At 36.0% G+C, this 21,189-nt stretch overlaps 2 protein-coding genes across 5 annotated transcripts; one reads left to right on the top strand and one right to left on the bottom strand.

Moving 5' to 3' along the window:
* Nucleotides 1-1,527: 1,527 nt before the first annotated feature.
* On the top strand, nucleotides 1,528-18,064 carry LOC143900624 (nose resistant to fluoxetine protein 6). 3 transcript variants are annotated; one of them, XM_077412199.1, is made up of 10 exons: nucleotides 1,528-2,693; nucleotides 12,853-13,148; nucleotides 13,725-13,900; nucleotides 14,157-14,314; nucleotides 15,244-15,333; nucleotides 15,564-16,123; nucleotides 16,382-16,687; nucleotides 16,901-17,075; nucleotides 17,179-17,321; nucleotides 17,393-18,064. In XM_077412199.1, exons 1-10 carry the CDS (start codon nucleotides 2,369-2,371, stop codon nucleotides 17,519-17,521), a joined length of 2,358 nt encoding a protein of 785 aa, XP_077268325.1. In that variant the 5' UTR covers nucleotides 1,528-2,368; the 3' UTR covers nucleotides 17,522-18,064. The 3 variants fall into 3 exon arrangements, with proteins under 3 accessions (XP_077268325.1, XP_077268324.1, XP_077268322.1); XM_077412198.1 differs by having other exon boundaries at nucleotides 15,238-15,333; XM_077412196.1 differs by having other exon boundaries at nucleotides 15,205-15,333.
* On the bottom strand, nucleotides 17,367-21,125 carry LOC143900631 (26S proteasome non-ATPase regulatory subunit 5). 2 transcript variants are annotated; one of them, XM_077412221.1, is made up of 3 exons: nucleotides 20,976-21,125; nucleotides 20,602-20,907; nucleotides 17,367-19,479 (listed from the first exon to the last, which is right to left on the bottom strand). In XM_077412221.1, exons 2-3 carry the CDS (start codon nucleotides 20,796-20,798, stop codon nucleotides 18,150-18,152), a joined length of 1,527 nt encoding a protein of 508 aa, XP_077268347.1. In that variant the 5' UTR covers nucleotides 20,799-20,907; nucleotides 20,976-21,125; the 3' UTR covers nucleotides 17,367-18,149. The 2 variants fall into 2 exon arrangements, with proteins under 2 accessions (XP_077268347.1, XP_077268348.1); XM_077412222.1 differs by having other exon boundaries at nucleotides 20,602-20,889.
* Between the last annotated feature and the right edge of the window lie 64 nt (nucleotides 21,126-21,189).

Raw genomic sequence — 21,189 nt, 5'->3', positions numbered from 1 at the left:
GTTTCTCAAAGATTATATATGAAACGTAACGGAAACAGACTGTGTAAATAATCTCTTTTTATAAAGTGTGTATAAAGTATTCCGAATCGTATCGCTTGAACAAGCAAATTATCCATTACAATACACATAGTTTAATTTCTTTATCTTTCAATGTGTATCCTTGCGTAGAAAACGCAATAGACTACTGTTATTTTCTCTTCTTCATAAATAATGCTAAACGTTTTCTAAATTTATGTAACATATTTGTAAATTGAAATATTTATGAAGTAGAAAGCATTCTAGAATTGTCATAGGCATTAAGTATGCAAAGTTATTTTTGGAAATTGCTTCAGCAAAAAGATGATCGAACATCTAAATACCCTGTACTAATGTTGCTTTAAATGCCTAAAAGGGTACAACGATTTTTTTTTCATAACACTGAATTTGCTTTTCTTTTATTTTGCTTTTACGACATTACGATCGACGAGCTCAGGCTATCATCAAAGAGCCCCGTAAGAGAAAAAAGAAGTTTCGGCATGACCGAACAGCCAATAACAGTTTGTCAAAGAATTAGTAAGATAGAAAGAGAAGACGTTCTCTAATAGTATGAAATTTCACGGTGAAACTTCTAGGTTCCGTCGTTAATCGGACACGAAGTCATGCGAAGCGACGCTGAAAGTTTTGCAATTCATAATCCGAAACAGCTGCATCTTGTTCTCCGTTTAGATTATTTTAGCGCCAGCTACTTTATTGGCTGATTGAAACAAACAGAGAAACAGTTCTTGTGAATCAATTCTTAATTGTTAATTAAAAATATCTTCGGGCGATTAATTTAATAATTAGATATAATTTCTTATCATTTTTTTTTGTCTTGGAATAATGCCGCATCGTATTGTCTAAGCACGTTGAAATAATTAAATTTTTGTTTTCCGCTGTTACGCGTATCACTTGTTCATCAAAAAGAAACAGCTTTTATATCCGTCGAGCGATATTTTAATCTAAACTGATATGCGATACTAATTTCATAAATTTGTCGAACTAAAGAACGACGTTTCTTTTACCGGCTAATGCTATACGTGAGGCCCGGAATTATATAGTTGTGTTTGTTGTGCAACGCTGCTCTTACGCTTAAACGTATAGCTTAAACGTACATTGATGCGCAATTTCCAGAAATTTCATTAATACACATGTATAATTCTCGAATGTCATAAACGTCAGACATAAACTTATGAATGCAGAATTAATTCCTTTCAATAAGGCGAAAGTTTCAAAATATAAGATAGTTGATCTTTAAGTGTTCGATTATTTTTACATGAGATTGTATAAGAAATAAAATATCTTGTCTGTCGGAAATTTTGGTTGTGCTCCGCCTTCAGCATTTCAACGATTATAGATTTAAATTGAATTCCACACGTCTCTCAAGATCATAAAATTATGAATTTTGTAATTGTGGATTGTTTAATTAATCAGAGACGTCGATCTTTTTAACGAGGATTCGTACACAAAAGCAGCTTACGCTATTCAATTATTCCGAGAATAAGTGAAATTAGTCTGAATTGACTTAAGAAAAGTCTCCTCTTTCGTTTAAATGACTAGAACGCACGCGAGCACGTGTCGATGAGCCCGACGTCGCCTGAATCGCCTCGCGCGCGCACCGACACCGACAGCTCTAAAGGTTTTCGATTTTCACTCCGCAGGGAGACTCGCGCCCCACCATCATCTTCATTATAATACCGCGAGAACATTTCAGAACCGTTGGTCGGACCACAACACCGACTCGTACGATACAGTTGATTCGTGGTCATCCAGCAGGATAGAAGGATCTATCCGAACAACGCGCATAGCCGATCATCTTCGCCGTGTTCATTATTCTTCTCCCCTTCTTCCTGAGGGCGGATGCGACAACATCCACACGTCTCGAAGTTAATATGAGTTTGAAAAAGTCGCATTATCAGGATTCTCCGATAGGTGCAACTCAGAAATAGAGATGCAAATATCCATATAACATCGATACCGTTAAAATAACGGTGAATCGACGAATAACGTGATCAACGTGAGGATCCAATCATCTAAATGCTGAAGCAAATACGCAAGTTTACGACAAATTAATGACATATTTCTAACAATGTCACGAGCATCTTGACAGAGAATCGCTGTTTCATTTACGCAAAGATCCGCCGAAGTATTTTGGGAGTTTTATTTTTGGTCAGCGAATCAAGAGGAATCGACCGTCAGAAAAAGAGAAAATTCTCTCGCTGACCCTGATAAATCGACCTCCCCAAAGATCTGTCTAAACCGCCGACTATGTGGATCCAGTGAATCTCGGCGTTGAAATCTTCCGTAAACGCCAAATACATCGTGATAAATCTTTTCTGTGAACATTTATGAGATGAACATGCGGAGCACGATGCATCTGCCGTTTGCAATTCTACTCATATTTTCCGCGATCTGCGTACACGCCGAAGAGATATCTACCGACATTCCGAGCAGCGTCGCAGAGGAACCGATTCTCCGAGTACGAAGCTTGCCAACGACGGCGACTAATGTGGTCGAAAGAAATTGGACCAGCCTGTCGGACATGCTGGATGTTTTTAGTGCGCGTAATTTAGTAAAGAATTGGGTCGAAGGGAAGTACCCCGTCGGAGTACAATGCGGCAAAGACATTACGATGTACATCGATGCTCTGAAGAATGAAGAATTGTGGGCTCTTAAAGGTAAGCTCAATTCCTCCATTTGTTTATTATTATTGTATCGCTCAATTAATTAATTTTGTCGTGATTATTTAAATCCCAATTTAACGTAAATTTTATTTATGGATTTATCGAATTATTAGCTCTTTGATAAATTGTATTAATGTTTAAATTGTAATGTATACGCTACCTTGAAACAGTTGTCGTACTTGGGTTGTACTTTGCTCTAATGCTTCGAACGAAATGGAACGAAGAGAATGACCTTCATCCCTTTTTTACCGCAGGAAACAGGATTCTCTTCGTTCCTGAAACAAGTTGTCCGCGCAAGAAGTTTTTTCTAATGCATCTTCATTGCAACTAATTTCGTCAACAATGAAATGTACATACATTGACGAAGTTAATACATATACATTAACGTTCTATTCTCGTATAGATCCTTGTTCTTTGTCTTCTTGAATTATTATGAATTACTACAATTTGAATTACGAGCTTGTATTTTATAATACGCAATCGATGCCCCACGATGCGTTACATAATTGTTATATCCATTTTTGCATCATAGAAAGTATTTAATAATACCTACATTATATTACTTTACGTAATAAATTACGTTATGCTAAGCGTAAGGCGTTTAATTTTTGATCTGATTACATCGCGATCCGCGTCTCGTATCGAACCTTTTTGTACCACGTGTATATGTAACTTCCTATGCATTACAACTTTCTCCCGCATGCAGCTTTCTACGTTACATTGCGCTGCAGATAATCGTGCTAAATCATTCGGCGAGAGAGATGCGAGTTATTCGAATCCCTTCCAGTTGCATCACGCGCGGCTGTGGGAACGAAAAGTGCTTTAGCGGCGTACTTGGGTCTCGAAATTGTCCGCCGTTTATTGTAATGATAGTCTCTCCGATTTTAATTTTGCGGGTTCCTAATTTGAGAGCTCCGTGTCGTCGCGCGTGGTACGAGCGCGACGAAGTTACCAAATTACGGCGCGCTTCGTAACTTTCCCCGGGGTAAATATCGATTTCGGGTTTCCTGAAAAATTTGCCGTCAAGATTTTTTTTAAGCCGGTTAGCTCTCGAGCTCGAGAAGCGCTTCTCCGTTCTCGGCGCCGTCCGGTCCGTATGGCGTCGCGTCGCGTCGGAAGAAATGGGACACGCCGACGACGTCACGTTGACGAACCGGCCACAGGAACATATTCTCACTAAACAACGTCTGCTTTCCGGTTTCCTTCCCGGTCTGCCTACTTTCGTCGCGAGGTTTCACTTTTAGCGACACAAGAAAGAGCCGATCAAACGTGTCGGCTCTTATTCACGTGAAACAGTCGACGCGACTCCGTTTAGCGAGTCACGCCTTCTCTCGACGCTTCACTTTCCTCGAGCAATTCGGTATTTTCGCAAGCTCGCCGGACGCGCGTTGCCTTGCAGATCGTAATTGTGGTTTTTTTTTTGCAAACAAAAAGTCTTAAGAATATCTTACTCGATTTCATCGCTCGATTTTTTATTTTGATCTGATCTACTCGAATGTCAGTATCAGTAAATGTTTTTCTAGAACAAAGGATGCGTATAATTATGTATTTTCTTAGCAATATTATTTTTTACAAAAAAAAAAAACACTATTATGAAAGAACGTCCTTTATATTTTTCAATCGTCCAAAATTTGATCGTAATAAGTTTCAAATAAGTTTCAAAAAATGGTTTAATATTGCAGAATTTTCTTGATATGCGAAACCTACGATCATAGGTGTTACGTGTTTTTCTTCAAGTCGTTATGCCATCTGAAAGTATTGCGGCGAAAGTAAAAAGGCGATAGTTCGATTAGGAATCACGTATTATTTGATGCATAAGTATACATACGAATATTTATTAATTACAAGTTTAATCCTGTGTATGCATTACAAATAGTGAAATAAAATTTGCAGATTATAGGTACCAAAAATAATGCCAAGTATTTTTAGAAATTGCAATATATTTTAATGTAAATATTATTCAGGTCAAATAGAATAGTTGATGTCGATAAATATTGAGAGATATATTCAAATATACAATTAAATTTAAATATTTTCCTATCACGAGAATATATATTAAAATATCAGTATTCGAATGATGCAAATGAGATGCTTTAATTGAATTTTCATGAGCTTTTACATGAAGTTTATATTTAGAAATAATCTATTCTATATATTTAAGACAAGAGACACATATATTATATCGCTAATTGCACGTGATTATTTTGACATTGTTAAATGTGCACTTGAAACTATCTAGATTTAGATCATTCAATCTAAAATAAATTCGTCTTCTTTCTCTGGAATTTCTTCACGGACAAGGAACTTAAGAGGAAACCTGCCATCTGTCGTTCAGGTAGTGGTCTTAAGTGGGTCAGGGTTTACCTTCTCGCGTTTCGTTCTCGTGATAACGAAATACCAACGATTTTAGGGAAAGTTATTGCAAAAGTCGACGAGTCGCAAAAATAAAACAAAACAGATAAGTATTTTGCGCGTCGCATATACCGCACACCGCAGAACGCACGATTTTTGCAAATTAGTACATGAGCTTCAATCGATGCGCTCTCTTATTCTCTTTCGGTGATCGTGGACGATCATATCGTGTTTATGAAAGAAAATTCAACGAAGAACGCGAACAAACACAAATAAACGAATTTCATTGAGCGTGCGGATGACGCTGCGAATACGAGGCCCAAATTTACATCGATGAATGACATTTTATCTCTTTGGTATATCGGAAGAAGAGAGTTCATTACGCTCGCGCTCATATTCATCGCGATCGTTTACCCGTTCGTCCTTGCCAGCTTGGTCTGAGTCCACCTTGAAGCAACGCTCCTCGATCGGAAAGCATTCTCCTTAACCGGCCGCTACTTTCACCCTCCGCAACCTGTATCGCATGCACCGTTGTTGCGGTATTCGCGAATTTCGCGAACTTCGTGCGCGAGGAAAGGTGAAAGGCGCCGTTGTACCGAGAGAACATTGTCGAAGGAAAGCATTATCGTCACGATGCAACGATGCCTGAAGGGCCATTTGTCCCGAACGTCATCGCTCTTTCGACGTATACAAACGTGTTATTTCCTCGCGCGTCGGATCGGCCGCGCTATTCTATTGTATACCTGAAAAATGTCACTTCCTAGTTTCTATATACCATTACGGATCAAAATCTGTTGACAAATAATGCACGTTATTATACGAAAAACGAGATGCCGAGACAAAAATGTCCATTCAAATTTGTGTAATGACAAAGGAAAAAAATATAAAATTTTATTTTACGGTAGAGTAATATTTATTAATAGAAAAGTATATGTATTTGTTTCGCCAATAATTAAAATAAACGAGAAAGACTATTTTTATATTCGACAACGTTTGGCTAATGTCGTGACAATAATGGTCGCATTATGGTTTTGGTCAGATTAATCGTCAAGACTTTTTTGTCCATGGGTTTTGGTCGTTTCTAAATTGATTAATCTTTGATACTTACATATAAGCATCTCATTTTTATTAAATTATTAAATTTATTGCGAAAAATTAATATTCTCCTCAGCCAGTAATATTTATTAAGTTTTTTGTACTCCTTAAAATGTACATTTTATTATCATTGAATTATCATCGAATTACACACATCCTGTTTATTCGTGGAGACAAAAATATCCGTGAAAATACACACATATATACTACGCAAGCATTTTCACGGCTAAAAATTATAATATGGCAAGAAGAAAGTTGACACAGTCGTCAGATCTTGATTATTCCACACGGTTTTGCTGAAATATCTAAAAATTTAGCTATATAGATACAGATCTGCAGAAAATAATTTTGTTGCACCATCAAAATAAATATGTAGAACACTTAAACTGATTGCTAAACCAGTCAAAAATTTTTACAGCATTATCATCATACTTCTGCGACCTACTATAACTATTTCGACGACGCAACAAAATTATTTTCAGATCTGTATAGCCAGCTAAATTTTTAGATATTCAGCAAAACCGCTCTTTCCGCGTGTGCGCGTGTCCTTGAAAGGCGCCGATCACAAGATCCCTCCAAGTTACGTAAAATTATCTCTCTAAGTGATTAGATAAACAAAATTATACACGCTGAGTTTATATACGCAAGTGTATAGAGGTTTTACAATCGAGTTGCAAAGACGGAGATGCCACTCGAGAGCGATTAGAAAGTGGCGAGCCCAAATCGGCATTGCAATTATCGAAATTATACTATTTGAAAAGGGGAAGTGACGGTGGCTGGGGATGAAATCGTGCGAGCTTTCGCTTTCGCGGAAATGCGTTTCTATTACGGGCCAAACGACCTGTTAGCCGTAACATCCCGTTTATTTGAGCGTATCGTCGTGGTTACGCACAAAGTATTCGTAAAATCTATCACGTGTGATGACTCGCATTCTTCGACGCGAATATTACATTTACAGTTAATAGGAGCGCATTTGAATGGCCCAAAATCTATATATAAAACTATGAGGATACTTGATCAACTGCACTCTAGTTAAAAGTTTTTTGAAACATAATTGGACATTTTTGTTTCCAAAGCTAGAACTGGAAAGAACAACGGAGAAAATTAATTTATCATCCGCGAATTATCCTTCAAATATACAAACGTATTCCCGTTATTTCTAGTATGCGTGCTGGTTAAGTAATTTCTGTGTGTTACAATACTACGCTATGTGTATATATAGGCGAGCCATTAATCACGGATCTACAGCTGACAGTGATTGACGGTAAAATTAAGTGAAATTAGCTGCTACCAGTCAAACGATACCGATACTCAATAATGTCGTTAAACGGGACACAGTTGTCCGTACCTCCCGCGTAGTTTATCGCAGTTTTATTTTATTTCACACGTCCACCGTAGCAATTTACATCACTTTTGTAGCAATTATTGGAAAATACGATTGCACGGGAAAAGGGGGAAAAACGGGGAAACCGGTGAAAATGAAAAAAAAGTTTGTTTTTCTAATTTCAGTAATTTCTCGTGAAAAAGTATAATTTATTTAATTAGAGGGCACGCAAATGCGTTACGTGATAGGCTGCATGCTGATAATTACGCATTACGGTACGAAGAAATTAAGTCATCGCGTAACTGGATGTCGATTAAATTGGATAATATACTTAATTTTTAAACAGTGTAATCTTTTAAATACATTATGTAGATGTAAAGTGATAACATATTATTATCGCTTTAGCCTTATTATCCCGTTTACTCATTCCTCCGATATGAAGGAAAATTTTTAGGTTTTTTCGGTATCCTAATTAAAAGAAAAAAAATTCTATGCGTTTGATCGAACTGCCCAATTGACAACAAACATCAGAAGAGTCAATCGTTGCGATCGATTGTTTTACCAACGACAATTGTGGGTTCACTTTGAGAATATGTACTAATCTATTGTTGCGATAGAACAACCATAAATGACAGCTGAGGCATTGTGCATTAGAAACGGATCGCGTTTCACTTTCATGTGTCGAGATTATTACATTTCTGATGCGTATGTCAGAAAAAGAAAGTTACCGCATCTCTTCGGCGCGCATGTTTTACAATCCGCGTCTCCGCTTTTATCGCGCTCGCGAATGCCAAATCCATTATCCCGGTCCCGCTGTGTAAAAATAATCGTAAAAGATAAAGTTATGCGACTAAAGGGGGAGAAACCATTTACTCTATTTTTTCTTCTGCAAATTTTTCTTTCGTTTTTTTTCTAATTTCTAATTAAATTTATAATACAAACGAAATGTCTTCTATGTAGCTCTCGATGAGCTCACCAAAATTTCAACACGTTACAAGATATAAAAGGAGTTTGTTTCTTATTTAAAAAAAAACACGAGAATTAATGAAACTTTATTTTTAATAGTTGACGGTAATGTCAAAAAAACGTTAACCTTATTGAATATTTTTGCATCATACATTTTGTCCTAGATTTCACCAATATTCTTATTAAGAATTAATATATGTTATATCGAAACAGTCAGTATCATCTTATGACTTGTAATTAGAAGGAGAACATTACCATAAACCATTAAACTAGTTTCTAAAATGTCGCCTATGGCCATTTAAAATCTGTTGCAATATTCCGTACGAATAGCTATAAAAAAATTTATTTGGCACTCACCGTGCTGAGAATAACTCGTTACGCAAGTAGTTATAATCATAAATTTGGTCTAACAATAAGGAGAAGAAGCAGGAGGGTATACTCTCTAGGGAATAAAAAGGTCAAGAAGATTTTAAATTAACGAAACGGACGAATTTTTATTCAAAATTAAAATTCCAGATGTCTGTAATATCCTACTGAATTCCGATCAAATAGAATGGAAACACTTTCACCAGAACGTTGCATGAAAAAGAAGAACACACACGCACACACACACACACACACACACACACACTTGCGTGCTTTCTTTTCAAATTAGTAATCAAGGACGCCTACTTGAAATCCTTAGCGCAACCTCTGTCAATATAAAAATGTAATCCAATGTCAAACGGTGTTAATATTAATTGCTGATTCCGATAGACATTACAACATTATCATACCAATAAGGTATATGCACAAACGCGTTTCTCCTTCTGAATCACTTTCTCCGGCGTTACATATAGTTGTGACAAACACACACACCATCGAAAGATAAAGTTTGCAATAACTAAGACGCAGAAAATGCAGAAAAGGTAAATATATTTCGGTTGAGTAAAATGTTTTACATACGTTTTATACTTAATATTAAATATGATTCTCTCTTAATTTTTTTTAAATATTATTATTACCGATTATTACTAAATAATTACCAAACTACTATTGTTATTAATTATTATAATTATTGTAAAGTTTAAATAAGAATGTGTACAATTTAACATTCTATGCATTCCAACAACAAGTTTGTCGGTCGCGATTATATCACTGAACTTATAATGATTCTAGAGGCATCATCGTTTGAATTGAATTCTTGTATCCGAAATCATTTCTGTTGCCACATTCACGAACGTTAACTGGTATACGTATCTTATGTCACAACCAAGCATCGCGCACGACTTTGATTTCTTATTACGCAATTTATTAATAGTATCAGTGGTGATATATTGCAAAAATATGAAATATTGAAGCCTTTTAAATTCGGAGAACGATAAATTGTGTAATGAGAGAGAATTCTGACTTTTAAAATATCTCCTAAAATTCTGCTTCAGAGAAACATGTACACGGAGAGAATTTTCTTTTTTACCCTGAAATCATGATAGTTGTGGGACAACATGTACCACCAAGAATTTTATGCGAGCTATTCTGATTAATATCTACCATAATAAAAAATTCTATTACATTAAAATATAAAATGATTAATTTTACTAAAATATATCTAGGAAATTTCAATAATTTTTCAAAATTTATCAATTTGCTTGGTAATTTTTACCACGTTGTTTGTAAAATGTCTTTTGTATATTTTCAAAATTCCTCGGTTGCCAAGTTGTCCTAAGTTTGTAGTGAATTTAAGGGTAAAATATAACAAAAAATTCTCCCCGTTTAGTGCAGAAAGTGCAATGTCATTATCTTCGCACGTTCACTTTCTTTTGCAGCTTGCAGCTTTCAATGCTCGAGCGTCGACACATATATTGCATTTACTCTGTAAATGGTTGGCCTTTTCCTTCCTGTTTATGAAATTTACTGTAAACCCATCAATAAACTCGAATGATTAACGATTATCTGAAACTCTCAGCGAGATATAATTAAAATAAATATCATTTAGTAATTTGAGAATTCATTGTATATTAATATTGAGAATTTAAAACTATTAGTCAAGATATTGTTGTGAAGCACACATGAAATGGTAAATTGTAATAAGTAAACACATTATAATATTTTCAAAACCATAAGACTTAATTCTTCTAGTTTTTAAATATGATAATGTCGAATTTGTATCTTGCCTGATATTTTATAAATTTTGTTTTACAATTATTACAGCAATTCGTAGATATTGCGATTATTCATATTCATTATCCGCTGCACGGACAATGAATAGAATATAAAATAGCATTACCATGATTTTCTCCAAGATTTTATAAGATCAAATGATTCAAATGTAACATTGCACATTTGTGTTTCGCACGGAAATAAATCGAACTGCAAGGCGAGCCTGTACTTGACTTTAGAATGTTCCGCAATGAAACTGAACCACGATGCAAAATTATTGCCATGCTAAGGACAATATGAATTCGCATTGTGTCACGATCAAACGATAAGTAGTGAATGTTAATGATCGGTAAGTGAAAGCTTATATATTGAAATCGAAAATTGAAAGAGATATGAAATCTTCCCAATTTCCCTTTTATTTTCACTATTTCTTTCAGTTTTCTTTCATAAGAATTTAAAGTTTTTTATTGTAAAATTGTACACAACTTTAGTAAAGATAAATATTTTCTAGCAAATTTTTTTTTGAAGAATGGCAGGCATTGTAGAATATGACTATAAAATTAAAATCAAGCCTGCTAATTGTAAAATTGAAACGTTTAAAGAAAAATTATTAATTGTTCTTCAGCTTATTAATTTTTACATTTTTTAAAAAAATTGTGTAATTATTGTTCCAATTAATAAAAATAAATTTTTTTCTTAAATTAATATTGAAGCTTTTATACTAGTAGTACTTTAATTGTGTACCAATCTATAGAATAGGAGAGAGAAGAAATTATATTATAATATTATAAATAAAATTAAAGCTACACACGTACACACACAATATACCCAATTTTCGATATCGCAAGCTTCATATCGTTCTTAAAAGAAAAGTAAACTTTATAAATAGCACTCCTCGGGGAAACAAAAAGTACAAATCAATTGAACTATAAGATTGTTTTAAATTGAAAATAATTTCTTAGTTGTCTTATTGTTCGTTATTCTTCTTTTATCATTATAAATAATTAAAATTATTTCTCGTTACTCAGTCCTTGCGCGGCAAACGAGATTCGAAAGAACCAATTGCCAAAACATGAAATTACACTCTGTGTTACGTCGTAAAATTTTACCGAGCCGAAAGCCGGGAAGTGAGAGACGAGACCAAATACTGATAGGTATCCGGAACGACTCTCGCGGACGCGAAAAACACGATGACGCCGACCGCAGCTGCAGCCGCAAGCATGCAGCCCCGCGAAGTGACGTAATGGGATCGCGATCGAGCTGAGACCTATGTAATACAAAACTCATAAATCCGCCGCTTGTACCGACGGTTAGATAACATCTTTTACTTCCTGAATAGAAAGTACATGCTTCGTTGAAGTCACTCCGTCCGCGAACGTAAGCCTCCGCCGTCTTCGCGCCTTCCCGATGACGATCGCGCCGAGTTTTGCGTTACGTTGTCCACGATAAGTAAAACAAGGATATACTTCGTTGCATCACTCGCGAAAAAAAGCTCGCGTACGATTACGCAGCCCGGTTATTTAATCAGGTAGAAATTACGCACCTGGCATTTAAAGCAAAGTAAGATTACTAATTTCATATTAGATAATAACCGGCCAATGGGGGGTGCTGGCTAATTTATGAACGATGTTACGTGCCGCAGCATTCCGTCATGGTGTATTGCTTATTGTTTTATTTATATATCGTATCATCTAATATATAGCGCAATATTTCCTTTTTACAACTTTCACGCGCCGCGCAACTTTCATCTCGGGACTTGAAGATTTCTAATGCTCCGAAAGCCTTTCCAAAAATCTTTCTCTATTGACAAATAGTTAGTCCCTATAAAACATACGACTTCCGCCTTGTTGTACAGTAGCTTTAAAAGTTTCCCGAGAGTCTTTCTTTCCTTTCCTTTCCTCAATCGGAAAAACATTGCCGATGCAATGCGCAATAAAACTTTTAATCCAAACTGACTCTTTATCCTTACGTCCGTTGATCCTTGATCAACTTTGGCCTTTTCTAACATCTTTCCTCGGAGAAAACGTAATAAAAATTTTTTGTTACAAACATTTTTATTAGTGCGATTTGCTATTTATAGTTATGTTGTTTTAGAAGTTCCGTCATTCTCGATAAGCGAGGATCTATTTTTTAAGAGTTTTTAATTCTCATCCATTGCAATATATAATAATTTACTTAAATTTAAAACCAAAAAATTTCCAAGTTTTTTTATTTAAAATATAAAATATATGTTACAATCTCCAACATTCGCTGATGATGAACTTCTTCTTTTTTCAGTTGACGATGCATCCGGTAGATTCACCACCGGATTTTTCTGGGGTAATTCTTATTTTACGGGGTCAGCCACCGAATGCGATTATATCGGAAAGAACCCATCGCACCATACGTATTCGAAACAACACGTAAAAGATTCCAAAGTTACTACATTCGAAGAGATTCATACGGAGTCGCGAAAAAAAATCAATACGGGTATTAGCGGAACCAGCGTTTGGACTCAAACAGACTCCGTCGAAATGCCTTTTCAATTGGGATTCTATATGCTAAAACTTTCTATAAATGTATCCTATACACCAGTAAGTATCATCGATATGTAAATTTATGTGTATAACTAAATGAAAACATCTTGAACACATTCTCTATTTTTTATTTTTTATTTATTTTCTATTTTTCGTAAATATATATATATATATATATATATATATATGAAGAAAATTTATGAAATACCATCGTTTACATAAAATTATTATATTAAGAAATATAAATAATATGTTAACAATATTAAACATTGAATAAAGAAATGTAAAAATAATTATCTACTCTGATCTAAATATGAGATACAAAATTTCCTTCTTTATAAACGTAGGGTTTTCATAAAAACTTAGCAAAAAAAGGAGCCGATATTATAAAAAGAATATTCTTAATGTCTTCATAACTGTTTTTAAATATACATATATCAAAGACGAAGTCTTATTGTAAATATAGATAACATGCATTTGCTTTTTGCCAAATTCTCCTTATTGCTTATTTTTAAGGAAGCATCTCGACTCAGAGAATTTTGCGCTTTTGGGAAAAAAAAAATTTTTTATTGCATATTATTTTACGCAAAGTGTTTTGAATGCAACAACCTACAAACATTATTCTTATTTCAGACAAGACTGATTCACCTGGGTGTTTGCCTGCCGTTCTCATGCACCGCTTCCGACGTCGTCGCGATCGGGAAACTCGCCGCAGGCGAATTTGCAGCAAAGCATTCAACGATTGAAAAAGTCAGAGATCAGCATAACTCATATGACATGTACACAGATCCGATTTTCTGGGTTTTATCGTAAGTATAAAATTGTATAACATACGAAAAAAGACGTTTGACTACTTGCAAAGTGTACTTGCCTATTTGATTATCACGAAAGACGAATCATATTTTGCAAAAAAATAAGAATTTATAAATATATATTTGTATATACGTATATATTGTTTTTATTAATATTGTTATGTATTCGAAGACTACAATTAATATCTTTTTAGTTACTAATTAAATATGCACAAGCGAGCAGACGCAAAAACTAGAATTCAATATGTTACAGCGGTGTCAGCGTGGTGGTCTTGATACTGATGATTCTCGGTACCGGGTATGAATATCATCTGTCGAGAAAACTAGTCCGTAAGAGAAATGCAATCTACGATTTGGAAAAGCATGGGAAACTTGATCATCTCACTAATGGTGATCGGAAAGTCATAAATGGTAAAGGAGTCAATGTTCATGTCCAAGAATTTTTTGATCGTTAATCTGCCATCATTTGTGTCACATGAAACGAGATAATATCAATATATTAAAACAATGAAAATTTATTTTCTCTATTTTATAAAGAAATATTGTAGATTGTTTGTGCAGTTTTTTTGTGCATAGGTCTTTTAATCTACTTAAAACTGAATTTTTTTAGTGAAAATTTGTTTTTAGTTTAGAAAATGTGTTTAAGTAAACCGTTTTTTATCTTTAGTTTTTGAGGTATTAAAAATATTGAACATTTCTTTACAACTCTTTATTTCAACTAAAATTTCTTTAAAGCACTATGCATTTAAAATTGAATAAGGTTTGTTATTAATATAAATGTGCATAGAGCTTAGTTCATATAATATGGAAATATTATTAGGTTTCAATCTTATAAACTAATTAGTATATCGATATCTTTATTAAAGAAAAATCTATTCCTGAAAAGAAATATATATAAGGAATCAATCATACATAGGTAGAAAAAAGTGTGAAAAATCTCTAAGACATCGTGTAAACTGAAAATTGCGCAAAAATGACAGAAATAAGAATTAAGTTCGACGAATTAAATAAGACGAATAAGTTATAAGACGAAACGCAAAACGTACAGTCTTGCTTTCAGCAATTAATATAATAACTGTTTTATACTGAGGAAGAAAGTTACTGCTAATTCACTAGTACTAACTCGTATTGTAATAACTCTGAAAAATGCTGTAATTTAAAAAAGCGACTAGCGTAGCGATGAGCATCTCGTTACGTAAAAAATACAGACTAATATAATGCACGACTATCACTTACAGACTATCGAGACAAGACAAGGACGGTAAAAAAGTAGTCACACGATTTATTATTGTATTCCGCAGCTGTTCAAGGTAAGGTCTACCTTCCTGTTCCAGTGGCAGATTCTAGTAGCAATGGCATGCAGTCGATTAACAATAACAACAGTCTCGAGAACGATTTGCGAGCGTCTACCAAAGAGGAGCAACAGCTTAGTACGTTAAACTTTTATGTATCACTCGTTAAGTATCCCTGAAGTGAAAATATCATCCCCGTAAAAAAAAACAGACGAATTATAAATTGAATCGCAAGAGATCTAGTTTGCGAACATAAATATTTAACAATTATTCTATATAAAAATAAACGAAATTAGATTTTCCTCTGTTCCTTATTTTTAACGTATTGACTTAATTTAATATAGCGATTAACCTTCCAATTTTTGCAGGTACCTTCGAGGAACTTCTGCTTTCTTTCTCCGTTCCCGCTAATTTGAGAGTTATCTGCGATCGTAATGTGGGCAGAGACACAATTAGCACCGTGCACGGGCTTAGAGCGATATCGATGGCCTGGGTCATCCTCGGGCACACGTGCATTATCGTTTTTAAATACTCGGACAACATGGAATATCGCAAAGTGGTGGAGAAGCGATTCCTCTTCCAGACCATCACAAACGGGGCTTTCAGCGTCGATACATTTTTCTTCATGGGCGGTTTGCTCGTGGCCTTTCTATATTTTAGAACCAACGCCAAGGGAGACCTGAAAAGACTCACGCAGGGCACGCGAGGCTTCGCCGCGGGCACCTTAAAATTCATCGGGCTTCTTATGTATCGATTTTGTAGGCTCACCACGCCGTACATGTTCGTACTAGGTGTAGTCGAGATCTCGATGAAGCATTTCTATACGAATTCCGTTTTCGAGCCTCCCACGGCAGATCATTATAATTGTCCTAATTATTGGTGGAGGAATTTACTCTATATCAATACGTGGTTTCCCGTCGACCAAATGGTGCGTATTATTTTATTCCCTATAATAGGGTTCATAATTTTCAAAACTTTTCGAATGTTCCACAATAATTAATTTTTTTTTCGTAATATAAATTATAATGCAATATTTTATAAAAATAATTGTAAAGTACAAATTTGATGCTTATTAATCTTTCCAATTCTAATTGAATTTCCTTTTAATTCGCCCCCTTTTGGAGATTTTCAAATTTTATTCTATTTCCATCAAACGAAGAGGTAAACTTACACCGTGATATTGCAGTGTATGCTTTGGAGTTGGTACCTAGCGGACGATACGCAGTTCTATATTGTGGGCGGAGTGATTCTGATACTGGCTACAAATCACTTCAAAATCGCAGCTTTCGCGTTAGTCACTCTGTTAGTAAGCTCATGGATAACCACCGGCTACATCGCCCTAGTTAATAATCACATGCCGAGCCTGGACGATCCGCTGGCCCTCTTCGACAAGATCTACGACAAGCCGTGGACGAGATTGGGCCCTTATCTGATCGGCATGACCGTCGGCTACTTTCTCTTCAAGACTGATTGTAAAGTAAAAATGTCTAAGGTACGATCAATATCAAGAAAAATTCAACTATCTCACAAAAACTTAACGTTTAAAAGATTGGAACGTCTCTTAGGCCCAGTTTAACAAGTATCGGTTAACTTTTAATCTTAGATTGACTCACTCTTCGTCTCTTTCTAATGTTCCTCTTAGAAAAAATTAAATCATTGGTTTCTATTACTCAGAAAAAGATTTTAAACGTTATCTCATTTCTAGACTACCGTCGTCGTGGGGTGGCTCTTGTCCTCCGCGTGTCTCTTGAGTTTGCTTTATGGTTTATACGAGGCGGAACTTACACCCGTTACCGCAGCGGCGTATTCATCCTTGAGCCACAGTGCGTGGGCACTAGGTCTAGCGTGGATCGTAATAGCGTGTAGTACTGGCTACGGCGGTAAGAAATACATATGCATTGATAAATTATATTAGATTAATTGTAATGAACATTAGACTAATTAATTGGACTACACCGGGCTATTAAACCGGTACTATTTCAGGATATGTAAATAAGATTCTATCGTGGCCGCTCTTGTACCCGTTCAGCAGAGTGACTTACTGCTCTTATCTAGTTCATCCGCTTGTGATTCGTCTAACCGCTATGAACCTAGACTCTCCGTTTCATCTAGGGAAAGATGTAATGGTAAGTTTTATGACCGAAGAGAGAATTTAATTAACTAACAGCGGATTGTCATGAAACACTTTATTTTTCAGATGATAACATTTCTGGGGCAGCTAGTGCTATCGTACGCGTTGTCGTTTGTAGTGTCAGTCGCCTTTGAAGCGCCGGTGGTCAGTATGCTGAAGATTGTCTCACCGAAAAAGCGAAAACGCATACAATAGAGATTAAAGTATATTTAACGCACATCATACACCCGTACAATTATTTATACGATCTTATTTACACGTTATGTAAAAATTTCGTAAAGATCTGCGAAGATTAATGATAAAATATCGCGAACATTACTACATATATGTGTATGTATATTTTAATACCATTTATTTGATTTGTTTCGAATATAACGTAACAATTTAGATTTTTTTGCGCGCGTATCGTTATAGATATAAAATAAATTATTTCTCTTTGTATATAAATTCCAATATCAATAATGTTTCGTTAATGAAGAGAACTGCTCCGAAAAAGAGACTAACAATAAGACTGCGTTCCGATATTCACTGTCAGTAGTGAAAATGTATAGTGTACGTTACGTAAACTATAGATTTTCAGTACTTGCAGTGAATATCGGAACGCAGCCCAAGTATACGTACTTCAATAACGTTGGCTTATTTGTACTAAATGCGAGAACAAAGATCAACCTTCTGTGGTAATCAATACCTTCTTTTTTACGAATAAAAGAAAAAATAAATATTTATTACTATCTCTCACTGAAGTTGTTCACGTTATCATGTTATGCGTAACATAATCTTTGACATTAATATTAAATATTAACGTGAAAAATTATTCTCCCCTTTACAAAGCACCCTCTATCGCGACTTCCGTATTAACCTCGACAAAGTATGGGCCTTCGTGAACGAAGCGCTTGAATTTCTGGATGGTATCAGCGTCGAATATATCTCGCTCCGCTTGAGACAAACGTTTCACGACTTCGTATTTTGCATTTTTACACTCTTTGAACGACTCGATATTTCTGTCTAATAGGAACTCTACTAAACCAGGATACGTGGATATGTATTCTTGCCCCCATACTTGTGAACTAATAACGGCCAGCACCTCCAAACCGGCCTGTCTGATATCGGCGAACGGTTGTCTGCATATCTCCACGATCATACCCAACGGATCGTCGCACAGCGAATCAAACCACAGCTTCGTTAGGGATAAAATTCTGTTGTCCTGGTCGGCTCTCTTGACCTCGAGTATAAGGGCGAGATTATTCAAGCCGCGAACTCTCAGAGCAGTGGGCATTTTCTGTACTATCTCGGCGACTTTCTTAAGAGCGCTCGGCATCGCGTCTCCCAGGGCTTGCAACGCGTACTTGCCTTCGATGCTCGCGGACACAAATCCCAAGGTATCCAACGCAGGACCCAGAATATTCTGATCCCCGCTGTCTATCACTTCGAAAAGCGCGGAGATTATCACGGGATATCGGGAGAATAACTCGTTGGGCCAGTGACGCGCGACGTTACCGAAGAACTTCATCAATCCGGGGATCAAAAGATTCGACAAGGGATTGTCGTCGACGTGTGCTATTTTCTGAACCAGCTTGTTCAGAACGTCCTGTTGCTCCAGGTAACTTAGACCCTCCTCGAGCACGGCTAATTGAGTTAATATCTCCAAGGCATTCAATTGAAGCAGTATATCCTCGTTCTCCAGTACGTTGATTAAACTGTTCAAAAAGCCCGATTGGGCCGATACCTCCAGAGCCTCGTGAGATGTTTTGGCAATGTCCACAATTACTTCGTAAATGCGAAAGCTAACGGTATCGTTCTGCAACAGCCGGGCGAACGTTCTCAGGAGGTCGCCTTTATACAAAATGCGCAGGCCATTTGGATTTTCTCCAATCTTCTTCACTGTGCTCATCGCGCATTCGGCGACACTCAAGTCGTCATCGCCGATTCGGTTTATAATTGAAATCAGAAGGGTGGTGTCTGCGAGCAACTGAAATATCTTTTCAGGGTGCAAAACCGTACGCAGAAATTCACTCAGCACAAGCAATCTCACGCAAGCATGTGGATTGGTTATTAAAGCGGATACTTGGGCTAAATATTTCTGATAGATTTCTCCAGGTTCCAGTATGCTGAACAAAATTGTCAGAATATCGCATATCTGCTCTACGACTTCTCTGTAAAAGAGATAAACGGTATTCTTTTCGTTCTTAGTAGTAAATTTCAGAAGCATTATATTGCATAATTAATACAAAAAGCAAAGTTTTGCACTAGATTCTATGAGTAAAACCAGTCGCATATAAATTATTTTTGAATAATCATAAAATCAGAATTTCAAAATGTTATACAGATGGGACTATTGTTGTTTACACATACAACGTAACAATCGAGAAGTTGCTGAAGCTAAATGAATATTATTTTCTACTAAACAGATAAAAATGAATATTGAGAATGCTATTCTGTGGAAAAAAAAAAACCCATCATTTTTATCAGTCTAACAGAGAAAGATTATTCATCAATCATTCCTATCCATTTACTACAAAATAATGACTATTTAATTTCAGCAACTTTTTGATTGTCACAATGTAGATACTTAACATGTATTAATATTGACAATAACGTTCTACAGTTAAATGGAAATAAATAATTAAAAGCTTACATGAACCACAATTCGCAGATTATACACTACACTGTTGAAAAAACAGAAGAAAGAATCAACTTGTGTTCTTGATTTTTATAAGATATGTTTATTAGACATTGCTGAAGAAATGATGTAATTTTATTGTCCATGGTGTAGATTTATTGGATATTGGCCAATTGGATCGTCTTTTAACTTGCGCTCCCCTTTATTCTGTTTTTCAACAAAGCGGGATTAGTAGAAGATACAATCCAGAGGTAGCCACGCTTTATTCGAAAATTTTTTACTTAACCATGATTTATAGCAACGAAATTGTAATCATTTCTCCAGTAATGTCTAATAAACATGTCCTATGAAAAGAGTGTAACTCGACTTTCTCTTGGTGTTCTGTTTTTCTTTCTATAAACAATATATGTACGTGTGTGTATGCATGAATTATCGTCTATGAGAATCGCAAAAATCAAACGCTCATTATTGCAAAATTCTGGTGAAACTATATTTATGACAACGAAATTGTAATCATTTCTTCAGTAATGTCCAATAAACATGTCCTATGAAAACAACCTGACTCGACTTTCTCTTGGTATTAAGGTATTCTGTTTTTTTTTTCTGCATGAATTATCGTCCATGAAAGTCGCAAAAATCACGCTTGTCATCGTACCTGTCGTTAGTGTCGTTCGAGGTTAGCTGCGAATAGAACGGGCCGTAGTCCAAGCTACGGGCGACCTGCTCGGCGTCCCGGTTATTCAAGGCGCCGAATTTAAGCTTGATGTCCGTGAGAACGTCCTTCTTGTCCTCGACGTTGTTCAATTCGCACAGACGCAGGATTTTCGCTTGATACCAGTCCGTCATGGTCATGGTCGGCTCATTGACAGCAGACAGCTCCGCTTTCTCGGCAATCCTCGCTAGCACTAGCACCCAGCTTAAACCAGCTATATCCGCGAACTACCTATTTGCAGCAGCAGCGCTAATGAAGTCCCATTTCAGATTAGGGACAGGTTCGAGAAAATGCGACGACCGACGACGTTTACACACCTTTACGCTTCTTCTTCAATAAATTGATAGTATTGGCTATTGGCACGGGTCTGTCGACAGTCGACACCATTTACCATTAGGCAAAGCAGTCACGAGTCACATGCGCGATCGCCGCGATGTTTCCTTTTTTTTTTTTAATTCCGCCGTGTCACCAACTAGGAGAGAACGCCCGTTTTTTTTACACAAATCTTCTATTAATTACGATGCGCGATAG

This window comes from Temnothorax americanus, unplaced genomic scaffold (assembly GCF_048541705.1).
Source record: "Temnothorax americanus isolate GAGA-0224 unplaced genomic scaffold, ASM4854170v1 Scaffold3, whole genome shotgun sequence".
Lineage (NCBI taxonomy): Eukaryota > Metazoa > Arthropoda > Insecta > Hymenoptera > Formicidae > Temnothorax > Temnothorax americanus.
This window is presented reverse-complemented; position numbering and strand designations above follow the sequence as displayed.